Source organism: Trematomus bernacchii, unplaced genomic scaffold, assembly GCF_902827165.1.
Source record: "Trematomus bernacchii unplaced genomic scaffold, fTreBer1.1, whole genome shotgun sequence".
NCBI classification, from domain to species: Eukaryota; Metazoa; Chordata; class Actinopteri; order Perciformes; family Nototheniidae; genus Trematomus; species Trematomus bernacchii.
The window spans coordinates 1011634-1039259 of NW_022987513.1; the positions used below are offsets into that span (position 1 = coordinate 1011634).

The 27626-nt window shown below is 44.0% G+C and overlaps 1 protein-coding gene across 1 annotated transcript in view; it reads left to right on the plus strand.

Annotated features, from left to right (window-relative positions):
- Positions 1-26895, plus strand: part of nrip1b (nuclear receptor interacting protein 1b) — a 43311-nt gene extending 16416 nt beyond the window's left edge. Inside the window, exon 2 of the mRNA XM_034112962.1 lies at positions 20635-26895. Within this exon, the coding sequence (XP_033968853.1) occupies positions 21092-24709 (3618 nt within the window). The 5' untranslated portion in view covers positions 20635-21091 and the 3' untranslated portion in view covers positions 24710-26895. The remainder of the gene's footprint in view (positions 1-20634) is intronic.
- Positions 26896-27626: the final 731 nt, after the last annotated feature.

The window sequence follows — 27626 nt, forward strand, 5'->3', positions numbered from 1 at the left end:
GGACACTCCACTGAACACAGGATCCTACGTGTTTTCACTCTTTTGGCAATGTAAGGGAATATCTTAAGGATAAAACAATTCAACCAAACAGATGTGACAGATCTGACAAAACCATTCAAAGTGGGAAATTACATTACACTACATTTACATCTTAAAGAAAAACAAAAGCAGACTTAAACTCAACATTTCAATATCATTTTGTTTTCTGCATTTATTAAAGCGATTGAATTGAAAGCGGAAGACAGAGGGGATGACTGTAAGTGTTTGATTGTATATTGATCTTGTGTTTTATCTGAAATTGTGATTTTGAACATTATTTAGAGGCTTTAATTAAGTCCAATGGGTTGTTTGCCTCTTCCTGCACTGTTTATCATTTGTTCTCTGTTATTAGTGTGTATTGTTTAATTGGGCTAAACCATTAACCATGACACATGTTGGAACACAGGCCGGACTCCAACTCCAATACATTTTAACCAAAGTCTATACACAGTCTATAATCTAACCCACAGGTCAAAATGATATACAAACAAAGACAAACGGCTGCTGTCTAAACAAAGAAAATAAACACATTGCCCATGACATGTTTCTCTGCAAATACAGACTGTTAAAGCAGCGTGCAGCAGTGATCTCTAGAGGAGTACACACCTCAGGAGAGCCAGCCGTTACAGGTCACACTCAGGTGAAGGGAGGCAGTCTGTTTGAATCACAGACAGTATAACCTGTGTGGGTGTAACACAGTTCATCAGGTTTTGTGCTAAGAAGTTCTCCCCTCGTGTGTGCTAAAACCAAAACATGTGTGTGCGTGTCACGTGATGAAGGTATTGCAACATCCATGTCATGGCAGGACGCGACACTGGTGGAGGTGATGAAACCTCCCACCCTACTGCACACACTTCTGTGCAGTGTTAGTGTGTTCTGTTCAAAGTCCTACTAGGGGTTTTCAAACACCCAGTTTTGAACACACTGCTTCTAACAGGGAATGCAAATATTTATTGTATCACTTGAACCTTGGTGGCCTGAGTCGGGTGCCGCAATATTTGCACGCTGATAAATCCCTTCTTTGTGCTTTTACAGTAGACTACACTCAGCTGCTCTCAGTTGACAGTTCAGAGCCAGACTTTGGACCGTGGACCATGGTGTTTACTTTGGAACACCAGAGTGTTCTTCATTAGGACCCGGCAGGTCATCATCAACCTGTCAAAACACTGGCGCCAAGGCAACATCTCCCTCTTATAGGTGGAGAGCCGTGATTGGCCAATATTCTGAAGCAAATTGGTTTTGAAGCTACAGGTCAGTGTGTGGAAATGGCTCAGAGTTGGGACAGTCATGTGCATACAAAACACCTCTGGGGTGGAGGGCCATCTCCTCACACAGGTGTATTTCATACCCCCCAACCCCCCACCTCTTTCCTGAAATGGCCCGGGCCTTGTGCATGAAGGAGGAGGAGGTGGTTTTAAAAATAAATCTGTGCAGGCCGGTCAGACATTTTGAAATTCTGTTTCTATCTCAGTCTGACAGAGAGGTTAAAGATACAGCATTCTGATAAATCTCTTCCCACCAGGGGGAACAGATAAGGAGTGGCATAGATTGAATAAAAGAGCTGAGGAGAAAGGGGGAGGATAGGTGGGGGGGTGTAGGAGGGAGGGCTGAGATGTCTATCAGGCCGCGTGAAGGTTTTTTTTTTTGTCTTGTAGATCCAGTTCAAGGGCGCCCGCAGGCTCTCGCTCTGCTGTGCCAATGCTGAAGGTCATCTGAGCAGCCCTGTGACATTAAAGAGGAACAGAAAGAGGGGACTTTAGGGGGGGGGGGGGGCAGCAACCATCAGCCACACTGTGTGTGTGTGTGTGTGTGTGTGTGTGTGTTGTGTGTGTGTGGTGTGTGTGTGTGTGGTGTGTGTGTGGTGTGTTGTGTGTGTTGTGTGTGTGTGTGTGTGTGTGTGTGTGTGTGTTGTGTGGTGTGTAGTGGTGTGTGTGTGGTGTGTGTGTGTGTGTGTGTGTGTGTGTGTGTGTGTGTGTGTGTGTGTGTGTGTGTGTGTGTGTGTGTGTGTGTGTGTGTGTGTGTGTGTTGTGTGATGTGTGTTGTGTGTGTGTATTGGTGTGGTGTGTGTGTGTGTGTGTGTGTGATGTGTGTGTGTGTGTGTGTGTGTGTGTGTGTGTGTGTGTGTGTGTGTGTGTTACGGTACTTCACATTTCATTATGTTGCTTATTTTATTTGGAACTCTGAAAACAGTAACACTAAATGTCTTTTAAAATAAAAGCTTTATGAATCCTTGGAACCATATTTTCAAATAAAGTGGTACTTTTTTCAGTTAACATCTGCTATTAAAACACCAGCTTGACTTCATCAAGTGCAATATAAAATATATTTGTAAAACATTTTTAATGGAATTTGAGGTATGGAATCAAATCTACTCTGTATTGTCACACATTGCACAGCACACACAAATACATTTAACAAATGAGTAGGAAGCTACATATTAATATACTAAAGTACTTACAGTCTGGTGATCATGTGACAGTCCTTCCTCATTCTCTTCCTCCTCTGTATTCATACCTTACTCTCTTCCTTCGAGCCTCCTTTTTTTCTAAAGAAAAAATGTTTGGGCCATCAGTGCCTTTATTATAGAAACAGATCTGAAAAGCAGAGACAGAGGGGATGACTTGTGTAAATGGTCCACAGATTGGAATTGAACCGGGGTTTGCTGCAGCAGGGATTGATCCCCAGGTTATGGGCTGCCAGCTCCACCAGTTGAGCTATCCGTCACCCCCCCTCCTTCATGTCTGGATAAATCACCTTACCTTGTGAGGAAGCTGCATTTGTGAAATTTGCAAGAACACATGAGAATTACAGGGTCTAGTGAGAATAGCTACTGCTGTTTAAACGGTGATGTGACATCACATTTCAGTGTGTTCATACTGTATATACTGTATATACGCTCTTTACCATATACTCCGTCATTTGGCCCAGCCCCTCTAACACTGTGCTGTCCAGTCGAACCGTAGTAAACCAGCAGTTGGTTTCAATGGGCAGTGGAGTTGTGGACACATGTCCAGGGTTTAACGTATGTAACCGTAGTTACTTATGGCGCATTTCCACTACACGGTCGGCCTCGGCCACACTCGGTACGGCTCGGTACGGCTTGGCCGCGTTGGGCCTTAACAGGGCCGACTCACTTCATGCTGCGCTTCCATTACAGTTTAGGAACTGGGGTAGTTACTATAGTAACGCAGTGTAGGCGGAGCCGTGACGTCATCTTCAATGAGAAATCCAGAAACACAACACAGCCGTTAGCTGTTAGCACTCAGAGCTCACAGCTCCTTATATATGTTCAGAAACTCGACAAAAGTTAAACAAGTACACACCACAGACTGCCTGTGTCATGGTGAATACAGTCGCTGCTGTATTTATGTCTGTATAGGCCGTTGTTGTGAGTGTGGACGGTCGGGGCATATACTACTGCGTTAGCTTAGCCAATCTCCATCTAGAAAAACACGAATTTTAAAAGGTTTTTCGCCTGCCGTCTGTCTGCAGACTTGACAAAGCATTAATTCATGGTTTTTACTAACCGGTATCAGTATGTTGTTACTTCGGCATCATTTTTGAAACGTGTATTACAATTAAATCACGGTCAAATATGTCCATCTTGTTGTAGTTCTAGCCCTCTTGCCAGCGCTCCTCTCTCTAGTTTAGCATACTCAGCCCGACTCAGCCCTGTTTGTTGGCCCCGATAGAACCACAATTTTCTAGGGCCAGAAAAGAGGTGAAAAAGTGGCCCCGCGCCGTGCCGCGCCGGTAATTGGCCTAGTGGAAGCACAACCAAAAAAGGGGACGGCACGACACGGCACGCTTAAAGCGAGCTCCGCGCTGCAGTGGAACTGCGCCATTATAGTAAGTCGCAGAGATTAGCAGGCTCAGCTGAATGACATGTTATGTGCAAACATTTGTTGAACTATTATTATGTCAAGCCTACAAAACTAGGTTAACCCTCTCTCTCAGTGGGTTCCTGAAGTGCTCATTTAACCTGTTGAGCCCCACGGCCCCGCGGGCGGGGGCAAAAAAAACGCAACATCTGCAAGAAACAGCGTCTGAGGGCTTCTTAACATTTAACAACCTATTAATGTGTCATACCCACTTAACGGGAAGAAACTCAGCTAACTGACGATATGAACCATTTTTACGGAAACAAAACACAACTCTAACGCCGAGCCTCTGAATTAGCCCTGAGCGAAAAAATGCTAACTCACTTAGCACAGAACTCACGGTAGAAATACTTTATTACTTATCGGATCTGCACAAACAAGATATCATATGAAAGCTGAGATTCCACAGATTCTAGCGGTATCAGTATTATCACTGTGCGACCAAAACTCGCGGCAGCTCAGGCAAACCCAGACAACACACAACGTAGCTTTACGGAGCCAAAACGGCAAATGTTGTGTTCAATGGCAATTCAAACGAGAAAAACGCTGCTGAAGGTTAATCCAATGTGTCTGTGTCATTTTTAAATGATTCCATTTTTGTCAACAACGGAGATTTCATATTAGCTGCTATTAGCTGCCATTAGAGCTGCTATTAGAGCTACAACCCAGCTTCCGGTTTTGAGCAAACGGCGTACACTCTCACTCCTCAATGGTAATGTTTGGATGGATTTAGGAACTTCCCCTCGATTCGATTGGCTCTGACGGTTCAAAAGAGGTGTTAATCATCAAAATCGACCGAAGGGGGCCATAGATATGGAAAATGCACCCAAAGGACCACAGAAGTGTTTTTCTTTTTGCTAAACCTCTCTAAAAACGTCAAATGTCACTTGTTTTGCATCAATCTTGATACAGGGTACTTATGTTATAGTTTGGATTCCTAAAGCTTTTAGTCTACTATCCCAACATTCAAGGGTAGTTTTCACTATAAGTAATGTTTTCTTTTGGACGGACACTATAATTTACATTTTTTTACTATGTTCAATCTGAATTAACTTTAAAATAAAACAAATCTATATTGAATTCTGACTTTTCTACATCCAACTCACAGGTTTATCATTGCTTTGAGAAAATAAATTATGAATTTACCCCTTTTAGAAGTGACGATACAGTCATTTGTTCTGGGAATGTTATTTTCGAGCCTGAGACCTGAAAAACAGGCTCAGGGCTTAACAGGTTAAACTTCAGTGTTTCCCACGAGTCGGAAAAATACTTCGAGTAAAGTAAGAGGGGGTTTCAGAATAATACTCTGTTCATTTACCCGGGACATTGCTGATAGTGAGAGTAAGAAAAAAGGCTATTTTTCTATAGGTATTGCAAGTCAACTTGAATGTTAATCAATAGCTATTTTTAATGCACATTATATATAGCAGTAATGCTTTTGTTTTAATAGTGACAAAAGTGTGCGTCACTGCATATCAAATCAAGCTTTATTTATATAGCACCTTTCATACACAGTGATAACTAAAAGCGATTCACAAAAACACAAAGACCATTCACAGATAGAAACAACACTATCTCCCCCTTCCCAGTCAACAGGAGCAGCTATGTTAATGACCTCAGATGGGATTTGTCTCAAAGTATCCCATTATTTATTATTATTATTATTACACGGCTTAGTTGAATAAGAATTCTAATTGGTCAACGGGACATTCAATGATCTTGTCTTTCTCGATAGCAGACCTCTGATCAAAGGACTATGTGCTGTCATACCAATCCGCAGAGCGAAGTCCAGTCAATTCAACATCAGCTGTTGCCAAAAAAACACCTTCTTCAGAAAACACAGTGGAATACTTTTTGAATATTCAGTATTCAATACGGAGAGCACAGAATGTTCACATTAACTGTAGTGACCCCAGTAAATAAAAGGACAAAAGAACACAGAGCAAGAGAAGGAAAAAGGACAGAGATCTGGACTACAGAGTACAGCACTAAAGGAACACAGGATCTTTCGGTGTTTAAAGCTTCATGGAAAATGGGATGAGACTTGTTCAGTTACAAGGCTAAAAACCTAGATCTGTTCTGACGTCATGTAAAGTTTCTGTTGCTATCGCTGCAGCTCCACCCATGGTACGCTATAAAACGGGCTATTTTTAGTTAGTGGAAGCAATATGATCATTTTTACCCATTCAGGGTGATTCAAAACCTTGAAACCTTGATTCAAAGTCCAGATCACTCTGTCTGGGATTCCTTTCACTATAATTCAAGTGAAAGGAATCACTTGCCTCGTTGTACTATCACTGTCTCGTACTATCTTTTGCTCACTTTATACAGCTAGTGTGGCCTTGAGAGTGTGTGATTCCCCTGGACTAATACAGTTTTATCATCCATAGTCAGAAAGGAGAAATGCCTCCTGACCTCTGATTTCACACCAAAAGCCTGGAGTATAGGGGTGATTTTTGGATGAAGATAAGGCTATGTTTTCTGGAACAGAACTAATAGCCCTACTATCATCTACATTTCCGCGCAGGTGTAAAAGTACAGGCAGACATTGTATGAGTCCACAAAGTCAGTCTCCCAGGCCGCTAATGGAGCCGCTTCTGGCTATGCATCAATATGACATCACAGATAACAATCTTAAGACTTTGGGAGCACTTTAGGTACTTTCAGTGCTGGAAGAGCAGAGCAAGAAACTGGCCAACAAAACACTGAGTCATTATAATAACAATCTGAGAGATGGGTGGAGGCGCAGTGATACACAGTAGGGCTGTGCAATTAATCGTATTTTAATCGCAATGACAATTTTGGCCTGCCACAATTACGAAAACAACATAATCGAAAAAAACGATTATTTAGCTTTGCTAGGTTGTGACAGTGCACTGCAACATATTGGATCTCATTTATTTTGGTCTCATTTATTTGTATTTATCATATTTATATATGTTTAGTAGCTTGTGGAAGTGCGCTCCAAAATATTTGTTGATCTTGTTTATTGGTATTTATTATTTTTGATATTATTTATTTAAATGTATCATTTATTTTATTTATTTTTGTATTGGTTTTTCAGTTGAATTATACGTTCAGGGAAATCAACAGTTAAAAAGATACTGTTCAAATTATTATTTGTATTTGTTTTAAAGTTCAATAAATGGATTTTTTCAAAGTCAATGAATAATCGTATTTAATAATCGTGATATCAATTATTAGTATCACAGTACTTCTTTTCCTAATGTATACGTTTTTTATTTATTACGCAGGAAGCATGGATTACAACTAAAAAGGCCTCCTGTCTAATACTTTGTTTTTGGTTCAAAAGAACCATGCTGAAATAACTCCAAACTTTGTAACTATTTATTTTGTTTTAAACTTAATTCATTAAAATAAATTCAAGGCTTAGGGTAACAATTTAATGAAGTCATGTACACAGGCTAAAATATATATTTGAAATTATAACCATATTCAATCATTTTTAAAGATGAACCAAAAACAACAATAGTTAGTGCTTTCTTCTTCAAATACATAAAATGTTGGTTTACGGAACTGCGGAAGTCAATATGAGAATCTGTGATAAAGATACGTTTCTGTCTGTTAGTCAAATATTCCTAAACTTTGATTTGTGTTGTTGAGAAATAATACTTAGGAGATTTGGGTTCCTTTTATTCCATATTTTATTGATAAACGTGGTCGTTTTGTAGAGCTTTCTACATAAAGTTTGTTTTGCCTAGTTGGGTTCTTGCTGACTTTCATTTGGAAGCGCTCTGCAGTCCTATAGCAGTGCTGTTTTCAGCTCAACTGTGTCAACACATTGTAACAGATTGAGTTTCTTATATAGGGGACCTGTATGGTCATATTTCACATTATAAAGTCAGATTTATTTGCAGATATCATTTACATTGATTTCAGAAAATGCAGTTGATGCTGAAATGTCCTGCAGCATGTTGTAATCAAGTAAAACAATTGTAGTGGAGTTTAAAAGTTCTTTTTTTTCTTCCAAATAGTGTGGGATAGAAGTATGAAGTAGCAAAAAGTAGCTTTAGCAAAATACTTGAGTAAATTTACTTAGTTACTTTCCACCACTGCTCATCATGTTGCCTTTGTTACAGCCCAGCTCTATGCATGGTGCCTTTAATTAACTGCAAACCTGCTCACCTGTGCCTGGCATAGGACAGGCTCTCACACACACACACACACACACACACACACACACACACACACACACACACACACACACACACACACACACACACCACACACACACACACACACACACACACACACACACACACACACACACACACACACACACACACACACACACACACACACACACACACACACTGCTGCTGAGAGAATATGTGGTCCCAGCAGGTGGAGCAACATATGTATCCCGCTGCATCACATGTAGAGTAAGTCTCTATGAACTGTACTTTCTACTCAGACAGGATTTACTGGATGAGTGTCCCCTGCGCTGGTGATGCAATCCGTTTGCACACTGACCACTCAAAGCTGGATTTGAAGCTGCGCTGAACCTTAATGAACTTTGACATTCAGAGAGGAGCTGAGGGAGACAAGAGTGTGAAGAGAGTTTCACTCCGCTCGTCACCCGGCTGGCACTGGACCATTTTGACTCTTTCTTTTGATTAAATGAAAAAGCATTTAGACTAAACAATCAATAGGTACAGGCTTGAGTCCGGAATCGCTGGAGCATAAATCTTGCGGGTGCCTGGCGTGGAGTCGTCTCTGTATCATTTCTACTGATTAGTTTTCCCATTACTCAAAACAGATGTGTTCTGTGGTGATGAACGACCCAATTATTGGATATTTGTCACCCATTTGATATCTGCTGCTAGTCTGCTACTGTAAAGAATGTCAGTGCCGTGCTACCTTTCAAATCCACAATGAAAAAACTGAAACGTTGACTTTAATTAAATGTATTATATCAACAGATTTCACATTACTGTAGTAGGTCAGGGGAAAGCAATAATATTAAGTTGAACTTAATATTTTGTATTTAAACTTGATATTATTGCTTTCAACTAACCTAATACAGTTATGTGAAATCTGTTGCCATAATACATTTAATTAAAGTCCACGTTTAAGTTTTTTCAGTGTGGCAGTACGTGTTGACCCGGCCCACTTTAGTGCTAACAGAGAAGACATGCTGTAACACTGTATTTAACTACTGTATCCTCAAAGTCTGCACACCCTGCTCCCCTCCTGTTCACATGCCTCAGGTAGCAGCCACACACACACACACACACACACACACACACACACACACACACACACACACCAGTACACAGACACTCACAGCTGAGGATGCATGTACGTCCCTCCTCTGTCTGCTGCCTCCCTCCCTCTCCTGCTCTCTCTCTCTCTCTCTCTGTGTGTGTGTGTGTTCCTAATTGGGCATTCTCCCCTCGTCCGAGCGCCTCTCGCTCCTTCTATCTCTCCTCCCCTCCCTCCCTCCCTCCTCTCCTCTCTCCCTCGCTCTCCTCTCCCCTCTCTCTGCTGACGAATGGCAGCGGATTACAGATGAGGACACAGTGACCTGCCTGACCTTGCTGCACAGCCGCGGGGGAGAGGGGGGGGGAGAGAGACGGAGTGCTAGGGGTGGGGTAGACGGGTGCTATAGGACTGCAGAGGGGCAGAGTGGGGGCGGTGGGCATAGGTGGAGGAGGGAGGGAGGGGGGGCGCAACTGGCATGCAGCGACAGGTCAGGGGAGGATGAGGTCGCACGAAGGTGGGCGAGATGTTTGGGTGAGGGGGGGGGGGGGGAGTGTGCCAGGTGGCCAGGCGGGTGATCAGGCGAATGACAAGAGTGTCACATGACAGCACCCCCCGCCCACCCCCTCCTCCCGTGTCAGTATGTCAAGGGCACGAGCCCCCGCTGGCAACCGCCACTGCGGCATTTTCCCCTCCGCTTTTTATTTATATATTTACCCCCTCTCCCCCCCCCCCCCCCCCTCTCGTCTTTTTTTCACTCTTTTATGTGTTTTATGTGTCTCTCAGATGAGCTCCTATACGCCTGCTGGCTCCCCTCCACCTCACCCCGGGGCCGCCGCGTTCGGTCAAAAGTAGGCGGCGGATCCTCGAGTGTGGTGAATTTTAATTTCTGTGTGCACTGTGGATTTTTATCCAGTGCCCCCCCCAACACCCCCCTACCTTCCTGCTGTGTGTGTGAGACTGCCAAGGTGAGGTTGTGTCCTCTTGTTAAGAGCGATTAATGGCACTCGTTATGTACATAATGAAATATCCCTGCTGATGCATAGGGTGGCGTGGTCTCTCTCTCTGCCCCTGTCACACACACACACACACACACACACACACACACACACACACACACACACTTATTCCGCCTGCGCGCGCATGAGTGTCTGTGTGAACGCAGTGTAACATTGATGACGCTTTGTTACAGCCTCCAGGCAACTCTGGTATGTTTGATATGGTGGTGTTGTGACCCCCCCCCTCTTGTAAGCCTCCCGATGAGAAATGAACAGGCATCGCGGCCCTGTCGCTTCACGCCTGAGTTTGTTCCTCTTTCCGCTCTCGATGCGCACAACACTGCAGCTCTCTGCGTGACATGTGTTCAGAGAGATAGCTCACCACTGTCCCGTTTTGACTGCGGAGTAAATTTAGATCTAATCTTCTTGTGAGTGTTCTTTTACAGCCCGAGAATGTTCACCTAACATCAGCTTTTAAGTTGACCTTGTTGTGTTGTTTGCTCTTGTGGAGGCGCGTGTGTTTGTGGGACGAGCAGCTTCCCCTAAAGGTTTTTATTTTGACCCGGTGTGTGTTTGCCCGCGCACGCTAACACCATTCAGTGCCTGAGTCAAGCTGTGCAAGCTCTTTTAATCCCACGCCCCGGTGCACGTAGGCTTGATTAGTGGCAGCAGTTATCTGTGCAGAAGAGCGCCCCCACCTTCTCCCCCCTTTAGCATTTGGTCAGGTCTGGGGCACTGGGGGGGTGTCAAGTCATGAGAAAGGTGAACAAGGAAGGAGAAAAGCAGAGGGGGCGGTGGAGGAGGGATGGAGAGAAAGAGGGGGGGGGGGGGGGGGGGGGGGGGGGAGGCTGATTAGTATTCCAACGGAGCGCTCCTGCCAGGAGAGCAAATTGATTACTGCACTTTACCTGTATCAGCCTCCACAGCTAAGGATGACAAGCTACGGAGCGTGATGTGTGTCTGCCCCCCCTACCCTGTTAGCGTTCGGCTTGTAGTGGATTTTTTGTTGGGAACTTTTTTATTCCATTTACTACCGGCTCGTTCTCTGTGTCCTCTCCATCTCCTTCACCAAAGGGACCTGCTTCAGTTAGCTGCAAGTACATTTACTCAAGTACTGTACCACAAAGTACTGTACCACAAAGTACTGTACCACAAAGTACTGTACCACAAAGTATCATTTCAAGTAGTAACATGTATTTTATCCCAGTATGTTGTTAATGTGCTACTTTAAACCTCTAGCAGATATTGTACATTCTAAAGCAATACATTTATCTGACAGCAATAGTTACTGTACATGCTCGGATTATTAGCTAATAAAAAATACATATAATAGACATATTATTATAGGTTCAAATATCCAGCAGCAGTTTATACATGTTATCAAATACCAAGTTGGCACCACTTTGACCAGCTTTGATGAACACATTAATATCTCAATAATCATAATCCAGTCATTAATATGTATAATTCTGACATGGGCCTAAGGCTCAGCTAGTACTTTTACCTTTGTTGTTTTACATTTTGATGCCGATACTTTTGAATGCAGAACTTTACTTGTAATAGAGTCTTTTTAAAATGTAGTTTTGCTGCTTTTCCTTTAGTCAAAGACCTGAATACTTCTGAATACAATCTCTGGAGTGCACCAGGCTGACAGCTAGTGTGTATCTCTTGATTACAGTAAAGAGAACCTGATCAATTCTAACGAAGCACAAATATTGCAAAATGCAATACATGACTTTTGTCGATTAAACGTTGCAACGACAACCTATTCCTTATTTTGGTTCACTTTGAGTTGTTAGGCTTTTTAGCAATGCTGTTTTTTGTAGATACTCAAACAGGGACTAATGACACCTGGTCTCACAGGTGAATGAACCTCTGCTTGGATAGATCACCAGCAGTAGTTTGAGTAATGACAGCACACTGACACCCACAGACTGAGATACAGTGCTTCTGTTCACTTCATTCTGTCCCTCTACTTGTTCACTGGACCAATTTGTAAAGAAAGACGTTTTTCTCTTAGTTACTGTACTTCTAAATGATTCTATTCTCTGTCTCACTGTGATATCTGTATTCAGAGCCCTGATCACTTCAACTTGACTGTTGGATTTGTATTCACTGCTTGAACAGAATCATGACCCCTCTATTATCTGAAAGAATGTGACTATTGAAAGTAGATTATGCCCAGTCTTATCTAGTCCACCTGTTTTAAAAGGATGCAGTTCTAAGTATTAGAGTTCCTGGCCAGAGCCCGTCCACAAATACTGGAAAGACAGAGCAGCACAAGTAAAGGAGAGTGTGTGTTAGCTTGAAATACACTTGTGAAGGGAAGGCTTAAATATAAGGAGGAGGTCAAGCTAGATCGAGAGGGTTCTGCCCTCATGTCTATAAGATATGGATTTATTTCCAACTCAATTGGGGATCATCAGGAAAAGGACTTTAAGTCAAAAAGAGAGTTTTTTAGAGGTTATGGTTACTGGCCTTACTTCCTGCTCTATTTAATCCTCAGAGAAAACTGTATTTTTATTTTGTCAAGTGTGTTTGCATACAATCTTTCTTTTGATACAAAGATATTATTTTAAATCCTCTTTAGATCCCCAACAAGTCATTGGGGTCAGTCATCCTTTTATCTTGTAGAGTTGGAAACTTCCAAAGAGTTTCTTGTGATGTCGATTTGAATTGAGTTTTTCAAATGTCAAATTATAGAGTTCTGTATTGCAATCTGTTTTCATTTAGAATCACTTTTTTAATTCAATTCATTAGTCAGAAGTAGAGTTGATTCATGAACTAGTGTAACAGGGACCCTCCCCTGGTTTCCATTGTATTAGTCCACTTTACTAGCTGCTTTAGTCAAGTGTTGGCCCAGGTTTGAAACTGAATTACAACGTAGCGTCACCACGCTTGTGTAACACCGGCCAAAGCTTTTTTTGTCATTTCTTATCCCCATTCCAAAATAGGTATTTTTTCAGAATATAAAATATTCACAACTTAACCCTTAGATGCCCGAGTGACTGGACCCTACACTCTTCCATAAGTGGGTCAAAAAGGACCCGTATTAGAATAATATGTGTTTTTATGCCATTCTTTCCATTTTGGTTAAGAAAAATCACTTGTATAATATTTAGTATTATATTTTGGTTCACACTAGAAATATTTTATATTAATTTTTCACTATTTATAATTTTAGACATTTCTTTTACATTTTGAAAAAAAAAAACGAAATTCCATAGAAAATGCATGCGGGTCATTTTTGACCCACTTATGGAAGCTTGGGGTAGAAATACAAAAACTACAATGTCTTAAAATGTAAATTAAAAATGTGAATGGCATGATATCCAAAACATGTTTTTTGAGGAATAGCTGGAATATGAAATGATAAAAAAATGTAATTACAAAGATACTCTAAGAAAACCACCTCACCGGGTCAGAAAATACCCACTTATGCATCTAAGGGTTAAAGAAGGTTTTTTCCCCAAGGAGCATTTCAAGTTGTCTAGAACTATGGTTGCAAAAATGCCCAGGAATATTCAAGTTGGAAAACAGGACTAAAAAAGATATAAAGGGACTAGTTGCTAATGCTGTAAATCAGAGCAAAAGTAGTACAATTATATAGACAAACCAAACAGTGGGTTTAGGCCTTTCTGTGTTGTGTTTAAAGTAAGGAAGACAAAGCCTGGCTCATTACCATGGACAGCCTGCAGTCCAAAATGCCCATTAGTGGGAACGGCAAACTTAGCAACAGATGCTTTTCTGCTCTGTTTCAGACTCTTTGTAACCAACTTTATTGTTTGGATTCGGCTGAGACTTTTTCAGTGTTTAATGCATGTTATTTAGGGATGCTCCGATCGCCAATTTTGGGGCCGATCGCCGGAATCAGTATCGGCCGATACCGATCGCCAATCCGATCGAGCGGGCGGGGCCTAAATGGAAGATTTAAACATCACTTTAAATCTTCCATTTAAAGTGATGTTTAAAACTCAGTTAATGGGGCTCATTCACTGGAGCTTCCACAAACAACAACCAACTTAATTATTACATTCAAATGAGTGTACTTATTCAAGTTTACATTAACTTTGGATAATACACACGGGAGAAATGAGCGGGGAAGCGCTCTCTTTTCCTCTCTCCCAACCTCCCCCGTCTCTCTCTCTCCGTCTCTCCTCGTCTCTCTCCATCTCTCCTATCCTCTCTCCTCGTCTCCTCATCCATGCTCTCTCTCCTCTCGTCTCGGTCTGCTACTCTCAATCTCTCTCTCTCTCTCTCTCTCTCTCTCTCTCTCCCTCCTGACAGCCTGTCAGTATCTCATGCAGCTCACTGATCCAGTAATGTGTGAGGCCGACAGTGAAGAATAAATATATTTATAACTAGTTTAGCTTGTTCCAGAGGTAGATAAAATAGCTAAGTGTGTTAGGAGCGAGCAATATAAATAATTGGGAAAGGTGCTTTGAGTAATAAGCCGACAAAGTGGGGTATGTGCAAACTCATCCTAATTTAAAAAAGATATGTTTTACAATGAAAAGTATATGGGAAAAAAAACGACTAAATTAGCATGCAACATCAAGCTACATTCAACATGGCAACAGGAAGCTAACAAAAACCAACAGATGGTGATAACAAGTTATAAACGTTGCTTTTGGCTACTGTCTGCTGGTTCATTGAAATATCATAAAAAAACGATCAGATATATTCACTCCACTTATGTAATCAAAGCCTTAAAAAGCATGTTATCCTTGTGCTCAGAGGACTGTGCGCTGCACGTGATGGCCGGACGCACTGAGCATGCAAAAGCGTAATTTGACTAAATTCCCTATTTCATTTTCATAATGAGAGCCCTAGACATAAACACTGCATCACTTCCTACCAGAGAGCATTTCATTAGGAGGTAACTCAGTCAATAGCTTACAACTCACTAAATAATGACAGAAACTTCACCCGGCTAGTGAAATCAGACCGGTAATTAGGGAAACTACCTGTCAGAAGCACTCTGGACTGGGGCAACACGTGTTGACTGGGGAGGAGGCATAAAAGAGGTTATTTTTACTAAGCTAGATCAAAAAATAACAAAACCTGCCTACTTATTTATACCGACGGGGGGTTTACTCTGTCTTTTTATAGCACTGAGATTGGGGGATGTGTTCAGGTGCAGGGGAACATTAAGGTAGTTTACCAGTTAGGCTTACATATATATAGACATATCTGTGTCACCACACTGCTTCATTGAATAGGACTGGATTCTTACCGAATTAAATATGATTATATTCTAAATAAAATACAAACCACGTTATTAATGATTCTAATGGAATGTCCCCCTCACAGCCCATCCTGCTCTTTAATATCCTTTTCCAAGTCCCTCAAGCATTAGGATGATTTAAAAAAACAGAAAGTAGGTCAATGGGAGCGTTATGAAAGGCATAATGAAAGCAGAGATGTTCCCTTGTATTTGTCTGTCCCTCAGACCTCTGTCACACGCCATATATCTCCAACGCATCCCGAATTACTCGCAGTGAAAAGAAAAAAGCAGTACTCTTTTAACCCAATAAAGATAGACATCTTGCTGACTCACGGCAAAAGCCTTCTTAGGGCGGATGCCAAGGATATTATGGAAAAGCTGCTTTCCTCTCCAGCTTTCAGGGCAGCCTGACAGTGGAGCATTTGATCTCAATTGCAAAGTGGCCCATTTCCCTCAGACATCACCACTGCAGTCTGCTTCAAGAGCCCCGCTCTGCCTGCTGGCGTGCCGGCCGTGGGGCAATCATCTGTTCCTATTTCCAGCACCAGTGTTTACAAATGGAAAATGTGTGTTGTTTCGAGAGGGAAATGAGCCCCATTTTGGACGGACGATGTAAGCAGAAGATTACCTCGGAGCCCAATAGAAATGAATGAGGTATAGATTAATAGTGGCCACGGCTCATTAAGAAGGGATGTGTGTGTGTGTTTAATTGATGCACTAATTCTCAGCCGCTCAGGAAATGGCCCTTGGGTGGGTCTTCCAAATGGCACACAAATATTTACTATGGACACAAACATTTCCATGCGAGCCTGGACATGTAAGGAGAGGGGAGCGACTGTCCTGGGCTCTGATCCGCGCCATGATATCACTTCCACTGGCTACTTTGGCTGGGTTCCCCCCCCCATCAGCTGGGCTATGAACTGGCTAGATGACTCATCAGTGTGCATGCATTCATGCATGCTCTCTCCTAACCCCAAGAACTCTTTGTACTGATGAGTACAGATCGAGTTAAAATCCGCCCCCTCATCCAAGGCCATTCGCAGGCCGAGCCTTGAGCACTCTATCCCATTTTGTCTGAGATATTAGCATTCACACACTGTTCCTCACATTCAAGAATGGGATGATTCCTCCCAATGGATGGCCTGTGCTACTTAACACAACAGGTCGCAGTCTTCAGCATTCATGTATCACATTTCCTTTATGTGTGGTACACCCACGCGGAGGCATGTCTGCTATGCATGGCTTGTTTGCTCAATGCATTCTTAGAAGTGGGTCACAGTGCCCTAGTTCTCATTGTGTGGGTGTGCATAGGTCTGTGTATTTTGTCCTGATTGACTTATCTGCAAAAACATTTCCTTTGCTGTAGCTCTCCCGCTGTTCAGAACCGTGTTATTCTCTTGTTTACCCCTCTCAAGGTGAACAAGAGCTTTTAATTCAACTTTCCTCCTCGGTCACTTGTGGAGGCTCGGGACAACCACGTTTGGTCAGGTAGCTTATGTTTTGTCTTATTTAATCATGTCAGGCCATATTGAATTTACAAATAGCGGTCACGCAGCATGTGTAAGTGAGCTACCCCGATGAGAGTGTGCAGCAGGGCTGGGCTGCAGATTACATGAAATAATATTGTTTAGGCATCGCCTCTCCTTTTAAATTCCTTTAACCTTGACTCCCCTTAAATGTAGGGAGAACACATCTGCCAGGCTGGTGTCAGACATTAGTAATACACACCGCTTGGGCAGCATTGTCACTTTTTATTAACGCCCAGAGCTTTGCATGGACACCAGCTGTTGCGTCAAGTGGAAAAAGCCTTGGCGGAATGAATGACCTTGACTTTAACTGCCGCTCCTTTGGCTCTTCCCCTTTTTAATTCTTTTGTTTGGTCTCATACATTTTAAATGGCCTAAGTGGATTACCATTCCAGGCAACGAAGGTCATTCAGAAAGCCACTTATTTTTAAGATAAAAAAAAAGGAGGCTGTATTACAAGCAAGTGTGTTCCTTCCTGTGTGTGTGTGTGGACTGTGGAGTGGGTGTAATCTGGAGGTCAATGAAGGAATGAAATGAAGGTCACATTGAGATTAAATTCCCGACACCTGCATCCGCACATTTTTACGTTGGCCTTCTGGCAATTCTATGTAACTTAGACAGCGGCTGAGTGTAGTGACCTTTACTGTTTCTGGTGTCTTTTAACTACAAGAGGAGCGGAACACAGAGAGGAATAGACGCAGAGTGGACCCCCCCCCCCCATCAATTGCCCTCCCTCCCACATGTACGTGGCCAACTGTAGGGGTAAAAATCACTTTAGAATGGTGCTTGCTCTGTCATTGGCTGACATTGTCAAGGATAATGGATAATCACCACAGAAACGGCTCATTGGTGCTCTGGTGTCCCACGGTGGAGGAGGGGGGTGGGGCGGTGGAGGTCAGGCTTTTTGGGTGCCACCATGAATGAGATGACATGTTAACAGATGTGTAAGGTCATTTTCAATGTATAGACCAGGGGTGATAATGCAATAGTAATGCACACATCACACATTGTGAGGAGAGCAGGGAGGAGTGTGCTTTAGGGCTCAGCGCAGAGGACAGCTTTCCCTATATTAAGGTCATTTATCTGTTCGCAGAGCTCCGTCACTGAGGACAACTGATTTCTTCTTGCCCTTGCTGTGTGACACCGACTCAGTCATCATGTGTCTCTCAAGAGCACTTTGTTTAAAGAGTTATTTGTTCTTTACAGTAGATAGTGAATGCAGCAGCTCTGTATATAATCAAATCAAAGTTTATTTATACAGCCTATTATCATAAAACATGTTTGTCTCAGTGGATTTACAGATTAACAATAGATAATTCAAATTACAAGAACATTACAAAAGATATGATAAATCAAATAGATACAAATAAAACTAGATAAAATAAAACAAAAAAATATAAAATACCATAAAACGTAGGACTTAGGAGGACAAACATACTGTAGGGTAATCTTAAACAAGCTCTTACTATATACTTTATTAAAACGTTTTTCAACACACTCTTAACATTTTGGACACTGTCATACATACAATAAGCATCCGTGGGTTTTGAAAGGTGCAATATAGATGTAAGTTATTATTATTATTATACATAGTGCAGTGTCATAATGTCTGCTCTGCTCTGAAGTTTCTCTGGGCAAAAACATAGACAAGGTCAACTGTAATTCCAAAGGTTCACTGCCAGCAGCAGAGAGATTAATGTCATTTCCCATGTTGAAACCGTGTCAGTTTTTCATTTTCATTTACATTTTTCCTCTCAATAACTGGGGGGGTGGGGCTGTTTACCGGCATATTAGTTACTTTGCCAAGCTGTATTGAAGGTAAACATGTGTACTGTTTACTGTGCTGATCAAACGCAGTGTTACAGGGCATTCTATTATAATTGCGCTAAGCTTACTGGCGGGAAAATAGCTCTAATCCTGACAATCTAACATTAGCATGACATCAGACGTCAGATGGCCCAGTATGACCAGGTCGGCTTTTGTTGTTGTCAGATTTAGGTCATGCGCTTAGAAATGGCCTTGGACTGTAATTGACGCTTAAGGGCCAATTTCGGTAAAATTGTTTTATTTGATACAATGCTTTATGGTCTTAAAGTTTCCAACCTGATTGTTTTCCTACTGCTACTCAGACTTAATTGCGCACTGATCCACCTAAATCCATCGTCTAATCCCAGCTAATTTTCAAGGTGGCATTTAAAGAGCCACCTTGTCGCCCTCACTGTCATGACAACCTGTGGACCTTGGCCTCATAGATGGATTTCAGCCTGATTAGAAGCCTGCTACCTTGTTGTTTTTGGCCCTCGCTGCTGAACTCTGTGAAGTATTTAGGCTAGTGGCCGTTTGGGTTGCCGTGGCCTTTCGTCATAATCAGTGTCTGTCCTGGTGTGTGACCCTCTGTGTCGGTCCACTCAGCGGACACTAAAGGTGAGGGCGGCATCGGGGAAGGACACAGACAGCAGCTGAGGCGAGGTGGAAACTCTGTATTAATTAACCTTTATGGGATGCGGCCAGGACTGTCGGAGGTGTCCTGTATCCACGGAAACCACTTTGACAGGGTTCAGAGCAGAGGTCTCCCAGGGCAGCGCCGCTGACACTGTCATGGCAACTGGCAGAGAGCTCACCCCAGTGTCACTGGCTTGCCCTACTGACAGTGGTGTGGTGTGACAGGTGCACCTGATCCTTAAACCACCCCCGAGCCCTCAATACACACACACACACACACACACACACACACACACACACACACACACACACACACACACACACACACACACACACACACACACACACACAAGCTATATCCTTGCTTTGATTCTCCACCGCCTTTGTACTGTAGCCGTAACCACGAGTCACATCACATCAAGTCAGTTACACAGAACTAAATGAAACATTGACTTTAATTGAGTGTTTAATATAAACACATTTCACATAACTGTATTGGGATAGTTGGAAGCAATAATATTAAATTGAACCTATTATTTCTTATTTAAACGTAATAGTATTGCTTATACAGTTATGTGAAATCTAATACAGTTATGTTGATATAATACATTGAATTAAAGTCAACGTTTTAGCTTTTTCAGTGTACTGCTTTTATCTTGTTTCTCATTTGAAAACAGTTCAGGCTCAAAAGCACTGAGCTATTCAACAATTCACAGGTGGCCAGGTGTTAATAAACACAATGGTGGGGTGAGAGTAAGCTGCCACCACAGCGGCTTTCACTTAATCTGTGTAAGAGTATGCATGCACATGTAAGCAGGTCTTCATGTGCATATTCATGCTTGTGTTTACTCTTGTGGGCATATAGGTGGGTGGCTGCGGCTTTGTGTGGACCGGGGGATGCTTCATGTGAGATGCTGCTCAAGTGCATAAGGAGCAGGAGGTGGCAGGGGAGGATAATCCACTGAAATGACAAGCTGTATATGAAATTATTCACAGCTCTTACAAGGCCCTTCACTTTTGAAAGACATTGCTGTGAGGGGCTTACAGCTCAAGACCTAAATGTTTTCAAGGTAGTGGGCTAGAATTCTCAGGCCTAATCTACATTTGTCGTCTGTTCTGTGGCTGCGAGGGGAGAGTGCAGAGAGAAGGAGCCGTGTGCAGTCAATCTGAAAAGTAACATCGATGGCAGACAAGGTGGTGAAATGAATGTGATATAGTGCCGTGTAAATCCCTGCTTCTCACACAGTTTCCCCCCTTTTCTCTCTCTCTCTCTCTCTCTCTCTCTCTCTCTCCCATAGGTCCCCCATGTGAGATCTGCCAAGCTGCGAGGCGCCACTGACGGAACCTCAGCCAGGCCTTAGGACAGACATCCCAAACATCCACAGCCACAGAATGTGTCAACATATTTGCGGTGAAATCCCGCTGACTCCTCGCTTGCTCCTCATATAAGCCGGGAGCTCGGCCTTCTGGGATCCTACAGTGTTTAAAGGCATACAACAATGCCTGGGGGGCCCACCTGCCCCAGATTGCCTGCAAACATGGATGCTGTTACACCACAGTGCTGACTTTGCCCACTACAGAAAGGGGTCACATCTGGTCAGTGCATCCCCCCCCCCCCCCTTCCCTGCAGACTCACTTTCCATTGCCTTCTTTTTGGTACTTAGGAAGTCCATTACACCGTCAGCCAGATGACCTAGTGGACACTAGTTTCCCAGTAGCAGTGCTGAACCATACGAGTGGATCATAGTATTGAACATGACTCATGGGGAGGAGCCTGGCCCTGAGACACACAAGGATTCAGCTGTTCTAACTTATCTGGAAGGTTTACTGATGCATCCAGTGGTAGCCGGGCCTGGGGCCACGGCGAGCGGGAGATCGGAGGCTGCCCACAGCAACCAGGAGCAGGGCGACAAGGTAGGCGGGCCTTTCCAACTGCCCAACCATGGCCCCACCGCCCCTAAGGCTGGAACCAATGGGCCTACGCTAGGTTCTTCGCAGAACCTGAAAAAGGCCCGCCTACTGCGCTCTGCAGCCTGGAATGATCCAGGGACCCAGCGGATGAGCTCACCCCCAATGGAGCTGAATGGCCAAGGGGGAGTCTTGCAGAATGGAGGGCTAGAGGGATCTCCTCATGCTGGGGAGAGCACCCTGTTGGCTTCACTGCTTCAGTCGTTCAGCTCACGGCTTCAGAGTGTGGCAATGTCTCAGCACTCCACTAAACCCCCCAGTGAGTGTTCCTCTCCCTCCAAGGCCCCACCTGCAGACAAAGAGCCCCGTCCTGTGTATGGGACTGCCTCGAGCCGCTTAAAGGGCCTAATGCGGAAGAGTAAACTTCAAAACCACAGCATCACACCCTACAGTCGCCGGGGACACAGCCAGGACCGCCCACCAGAATCCCCTCGGTCAGTGCACAGTGCCACGCCCCCCTCTGCTCCTACAACTGCAGAGTCAGTGTCCTGTGCCGACCGTCTGAAGGCGGTAGCCAACATGGTGAAAATCCGTTCTAGTCCAGCACCTTCACCCAAGCCCAGTGTGGCCTGTAGTCAGCTGGCCCTGCTGCTGTCCAGTGAGGCCCATCTGCAGCAGTACTCCAGAGAGCACGCACTTAAAGCCCAGCTCTCAGGGAGATCTGCCAGCGAGAGACTAGCTGCCATGGCAAACCAGCAGCTAGGCCCAGACAACAGACCACCTAGTGTGGGGGGAAGTCTGCCCAGTACCCCAGATACACTAAAACCCATTACAACGCAAAATGGAATGACGGCAACAACCACAATGACAACAACACTCCCACGGACGGCCCTGTCCAGTCCTCAGGGCCCCTCTTTGCTGCGTGGCCAAAGCTCCCCACCCACTCCCCCAAAGGCTCCAACCCCAACTCACAGCCAAACACCTAGGGAGAAGCGTGGCTTTGACTCCCGTCCAAGTCGCCCCCCCCAGACATGCAGCAGCTTGCTCCTGCTGCTGCTCAACAACCACAACAACCAGAAACAGCTGACCAAGAACGGTCACCTTGAGGACAGCTGCGGCATGCTGCCAGCGAGCGGCTCCTCTTCAGTCACATCGGACAGCGAGTGCTCCATCCAGGAGAGGAGTCTGACGAAAGATAGCAGCGATGCAGAGAGTTCCTACTCCAGCTGCTCTCCCATTGACCTCTCCATGAGAAGCCGGGCCAAAACACATTACCCAGGGCCCAACACCTCTGTCCCCTCTTCCTCCCTTTCCTCTTTCTCCTCTGCCCTCTCTTCTTCCAGGACAGTATTCTCCTCCCCCCCAGTGGCATTTTCTCCTCAAACTTCCGCTCAACCTTCCGCCACCTTCTCACCATCCTCTACTGCTGTGTCCTCTGTTTCCATGGCTAATTCTTCCTCTTCCTCCTCCTGTATCTCTACCTCCTCCCTAGACAAACTAACAGAATCTTTATTAAACAAGTGGAAGCCAGACCCATCAGGCCCAAATGTGTGCAAGAACAAGGAGCCTGAGATGAGCCCAGACCTAAAGTCACACTCTAAGGTCACACTCATGCAGCTTCTTCTTGAGCGCAGAAACAATGAGATGGGGAAAATAAACAAAGGTCACCCGGAGTTGCCACTTGATATCACTATGGCCACCATGTCTCGAGGCCAACCAACGGGGCTCGTGGCCTGGGAGGAGACCAGGACAAAGAGCCCCCTAGATAGATCTGAAGCCCCAGCCCAGCCCCTCTACTCACTTAACCGTGACCCTAGTGGTGCACTGTCCCCTTACTCTTACCCCTCCCCCCATGTCCAGTCTAGCCCATTGGATTTGTGTAAGTCTAAACCCTTCCCTGCTGAGAAGACTTCAGAGCCTGCCTTCAGTGCCAGTAAACTGTTACAAAATCTGGCTCAGTGTGGCACAGCGTCTTCCTCCCCACCCATCCCCTCCAGCAAAGGGCTGGTTCAGGAGCATGATGCCAGCAGACCCCTCGCCTTATTAGAAAGGCTCAATGCTCCAATCAACAGGACCGCCACCACTCCATTCTCTGACGGACCCTCAGGCAGCGGCACACCTTACAGTCAGAAGGAAGCCTCTCCTCCTTCGTCACAGATCGAGAACCTTCTAGAGAGGCGCACTGTGCTGCAGCTCCTTCTGGGAACAGGCTCCAGTACTGCTACAGTCAGCCGCAAAGATAGGTCTGGTGGCAGTGGCCGGAGGAGTGTCGAGGTTTCAGGGGGGTGCTACGAGAAGAGCCCTGGAGCCCCCCTCACCTACGACAGCTCCAATGGAACCCCTTTGGACGTAAAGGTCAAGACTGAGTTCATGGAGGATGTGAGACCGTCCTCGGCCAGGTCTGAGGACTCAAGTGGCCGAAAGAGACATAGCGGCTCTGAGAAGAATAGCCCCCTCTCAAATTCTCAGCAGGACTTAAAAATAGAACCACGGCCTGCAGAGGTCATTGCAAAGTACGGCCTGCTCAGCCAGCTGCTAAAACAACAGACTGCTACCTACTACACCAGCTCTGCTGTGCAGGCCGAGCCCAGGCAGGTCAAAGAGGAACAGAGGGAGTACCCGAGCCCCAGTCCTAAGAAGAGACGCCTCTGCTCTGACCGGACTGACAGTTTGAATAATACCATCTCTCCAAGAGCAGTGGACAGTGGCGACAGAAACATGTTTGCATCTTATGCTGTTCAGGAAGAGCTTGACCATCAGAGGAGTGTGAAGGAAGAGGAGGCTCCACCGAGCGAAACCTTCACCAGGGAGAGTCGGGGCTTCAACGTGCTCAAACAGCTGCTGCTCTCAGACAACTGCCTGAAGGAGCTGTCCCAGCAGCCCCGGGGGACCCCCAGCCCTTCTGTCCTGCAGGGCAACAGCAAGGCTAACGGCGGCATTCTCAGTCAGCCTGCCCACAATCACAGCTTCCTCCACCTGCCCGGCTGGCCCCCCCATGGTTCCCTCAACTCAGGGCTTCCGAGTAATCTGAGACCACTGCCCACCCCCCCTGCAGGCGACAGCCCTGTCCACACCCCCTGGAGCCACCACCCAGCTCCATGGCCAGTCACTCAAATGCGGGACCACCCTACTCTAGTCAAGCAGGAGCCCGAGAGCCTTGCACGATGGAGCAGTCAGGAGAATGAGGAGGAGGAGGAGGAGGAGAGATGTGACTCAAACCTGGACTCTCCCCGGCTCTCACGGTCTAACCCCATCCTGTACTACATGCTGCAGAAGGGCAGCATCCAGCTGAGGAAGGAGCTGCAGGATCAGGCGGAGGGAACCCCGTCTGTGGTCCGAGTCAAAGAAGAGCCAATCAGTGACTTGCATGCATATGAACACAGTATGAGCTCTATTCCGCAATCAGCCAACCACAATGACAAGCACAGCCATGAGAGCCAGGGGCTGAGCCAATCATATGAGTAGAAGTTGTATCAACTACAAAAAAATACAAAGCGGAATCAAATTCACTGACTTTACTCCCCCCCCCCTCCCTTTTTTTTCTTTTGAATGACTTGCCAAATTAGTTTGATGGAACAAATAACGAAGAATACAAAAACTGTTTTTTTATAAGGTGTAACAGAACAAGTTTGAATTCATATACTTGCATTGGTTTCTCAATTTTAAATACTGAGGTCATGGAATGGTACAAAACAGGTCTATCTTAGCAACATGTAGAATTGATTCAACCAAAACTACTGTCTAACTCACAACCTTTCCCATCAGTGATTATCATGCACCACATATTTCATTTAGTCAATGAACAAGTACTCCTTTACAATTTGGCCCTGTTTGACTTTTCATTTGTATCTGAATTGTAAACATATCAATGTTCCATGTCCCCTTTGTTGCCTGACATACACTGCAACACATTTAGAAAGAACATTTCAAGCAACATTTATTATTGATGACACCGGAAATGTTAGCGCTCAGCACAGTGGACATGTATTTATTTACTCCATCAGAACATTTTCAGATAGACAGAGACCCATCCATTTTAGATAAGATTCCAAATAAAGTCATTCTAGGGCAGACACAGCGGTCTATTACAACAATGTACATGATCAATTCATCCAGAGGAGGACCTTGAAACACACTGCAGTAGTGAGGATCCTACCATGATGGATGCTTTGTCTTGGTTTTTCTCAAGATTCAGTGTGGCATGATTACCAATAAAGGGGGAATATGTTAATGGAGGTTTGATAGTCACAATTCAGTGAGTTATGCTTTCATTTGAATGGAACTTTTAAGGGCAATATTCGACAGTGCAAACTCAGGGTGTGAAGATTGTGTTTGCAGATTTGAGCAGATGGGTTGAAGTGTGTGTAGTGCTTACGGTTGAGCAACTGTGTAAAATAGGTTTCTAGAGCAACAGTTAACAGGCTGCAGTGTCTGAGAAACACATCTCACCTTCCTGGGTAAACCTACACCAGTTTCCTTCATGCACACAACAAGTGTAAAGCACATGGCTTTTTCTTTTCTCTTCATACAAAGCACCACCTCAAGTTTGCACTATCGAAGTCCCCGTGTTCTTTAAGAATAATTTAATGGCATGTAATTAAAAAAAAAAGTCAGTATTGTGATCTGTTGAGAATTTGACAGTTTGTGATTTTTTTTCATCATTTTTTAACTGTTGTGGTTTTCTTTTTTCTTTTCGTGGCAGTCTCTCAACTCACAAAAGAATTGCATGATAACTAAGAGAAGACCACAGGTACATCTTTGTTTTCTAAACAGCTGGATATGTGTACCTGGCCCCGATCATCACTGCAGCATTTGGCTGTCTGGAGGGATATCTGGTATCTTGTACTGTATTCTTTTCAGTTAACGTCAGACACGGCTTGATTCATTTAGTCTTGTGATCCTTTTATTACATATACCTATGAAGTACGCCTCTTCAATTATCAATACATTTTCACAATGGTTAAATATATTTGTGTAAATAGTACTTTCAGTATGAAAGATGACTATTTTGTAATGTTTAAGAAAAGATAATACCCTAGTTTTTAATGCCCTGATATGTAAATATGAATTATATGCGTACAAGTGTACATACAAAGGCAGAGGATGCTATGCCCATCTTTTTTGGTTGGTTTGTTCTTTGCATGTGTCTCTATGTGGTTATGATAATCTATCCTGCGCTGTGTTGTGTAATAATGTCTGACTCTCCTCACTGCTGCCTGTTGCATGCAGACGCATGGGAACTACCTGTGTATCCCTACTGGTGAAGGGGGAAAATGTCAAGTCTTAAAATAGGTCTTTTTTATCACAGAGAGGTTCGTTTAGAATATGAACAGTCCCTAAATAACCACAGACTGTTGAGCAAGATGATTAAATTGTGTGAAAAATAAACGTGCATTGAATATTTTTGTGATTTTCTTTTTCTGTTACTGGTTAACAAAGCTCTGGGAGAGAGCTCGGGGCTATAGCGGGGGATTGACGTACAATCATAGATCTGCATTGTGCATCTGAGAAATACATTTGTAGCAGCGAATATAAAAAAAAGATGTTTCATTTTTTTCATGTGAAGACTTGAAACATTATTTCATTTTTTTATGTTTTCATTTTTGGTGTTCATTTGCACTGATATCTCAAAAATAAAGTACTAAAATGCATGACCTAGTATCAACGTGTTCCTCTTTTTCTAGTTTGCCATTTAGAAGTGTGTTTTTCTACGGACAAATTGAGGATGTGGGCAAGTTTATTATACATTATGACATGTTATCTGGGGACAGCAATAGTCTTTCAGGGAATACATGTGTGTATATTATCTCAAACAGTACATGTGTTTTCTCATATTCTCTTGTAAAAGGGTCATATGCAGCCTAGTTGTATTCCTGTGAGTAGTCACTTATTACGACTAAGGGTAAGAAATGTGAAGCTTGTTTAGTGATTAAACTCTATTGTGACATCATCTTTCAAGGTGTCTAGCCATGCTGTAAGGACTTTTGGTGTCATGTGGAGAAGGGCTTCAGGAACCCTATTATAAAGTCACTTGTAAGGACATTTTGGCCCCATATATCTACAGTAGATATCTGATTTGCCTTCAGTAAAGAATATTTGAAATTGACATCAAAGCCAAACTGCACTTTGTATAATCAAAGGCTGGTCTGAGTGAGAGGATGTCCTGCATCTGGCCTAAAACCACTGCTTCTGAGAGGGCTGCTGTTCACTACAGTGCAACAAAGGCAGGAAAGACCTTGAAAGGGGGGGGGGGGACTCATAGAGGTCACCACATGGGCACTGAATGCCCAAGAATGTGCCTTACAGAGTGGAACAGTGTATCTTCTATTTAGAACCCCATGGTATAAACACAAACCTTATTTCTTGTTTTCTCTGTAGAAAG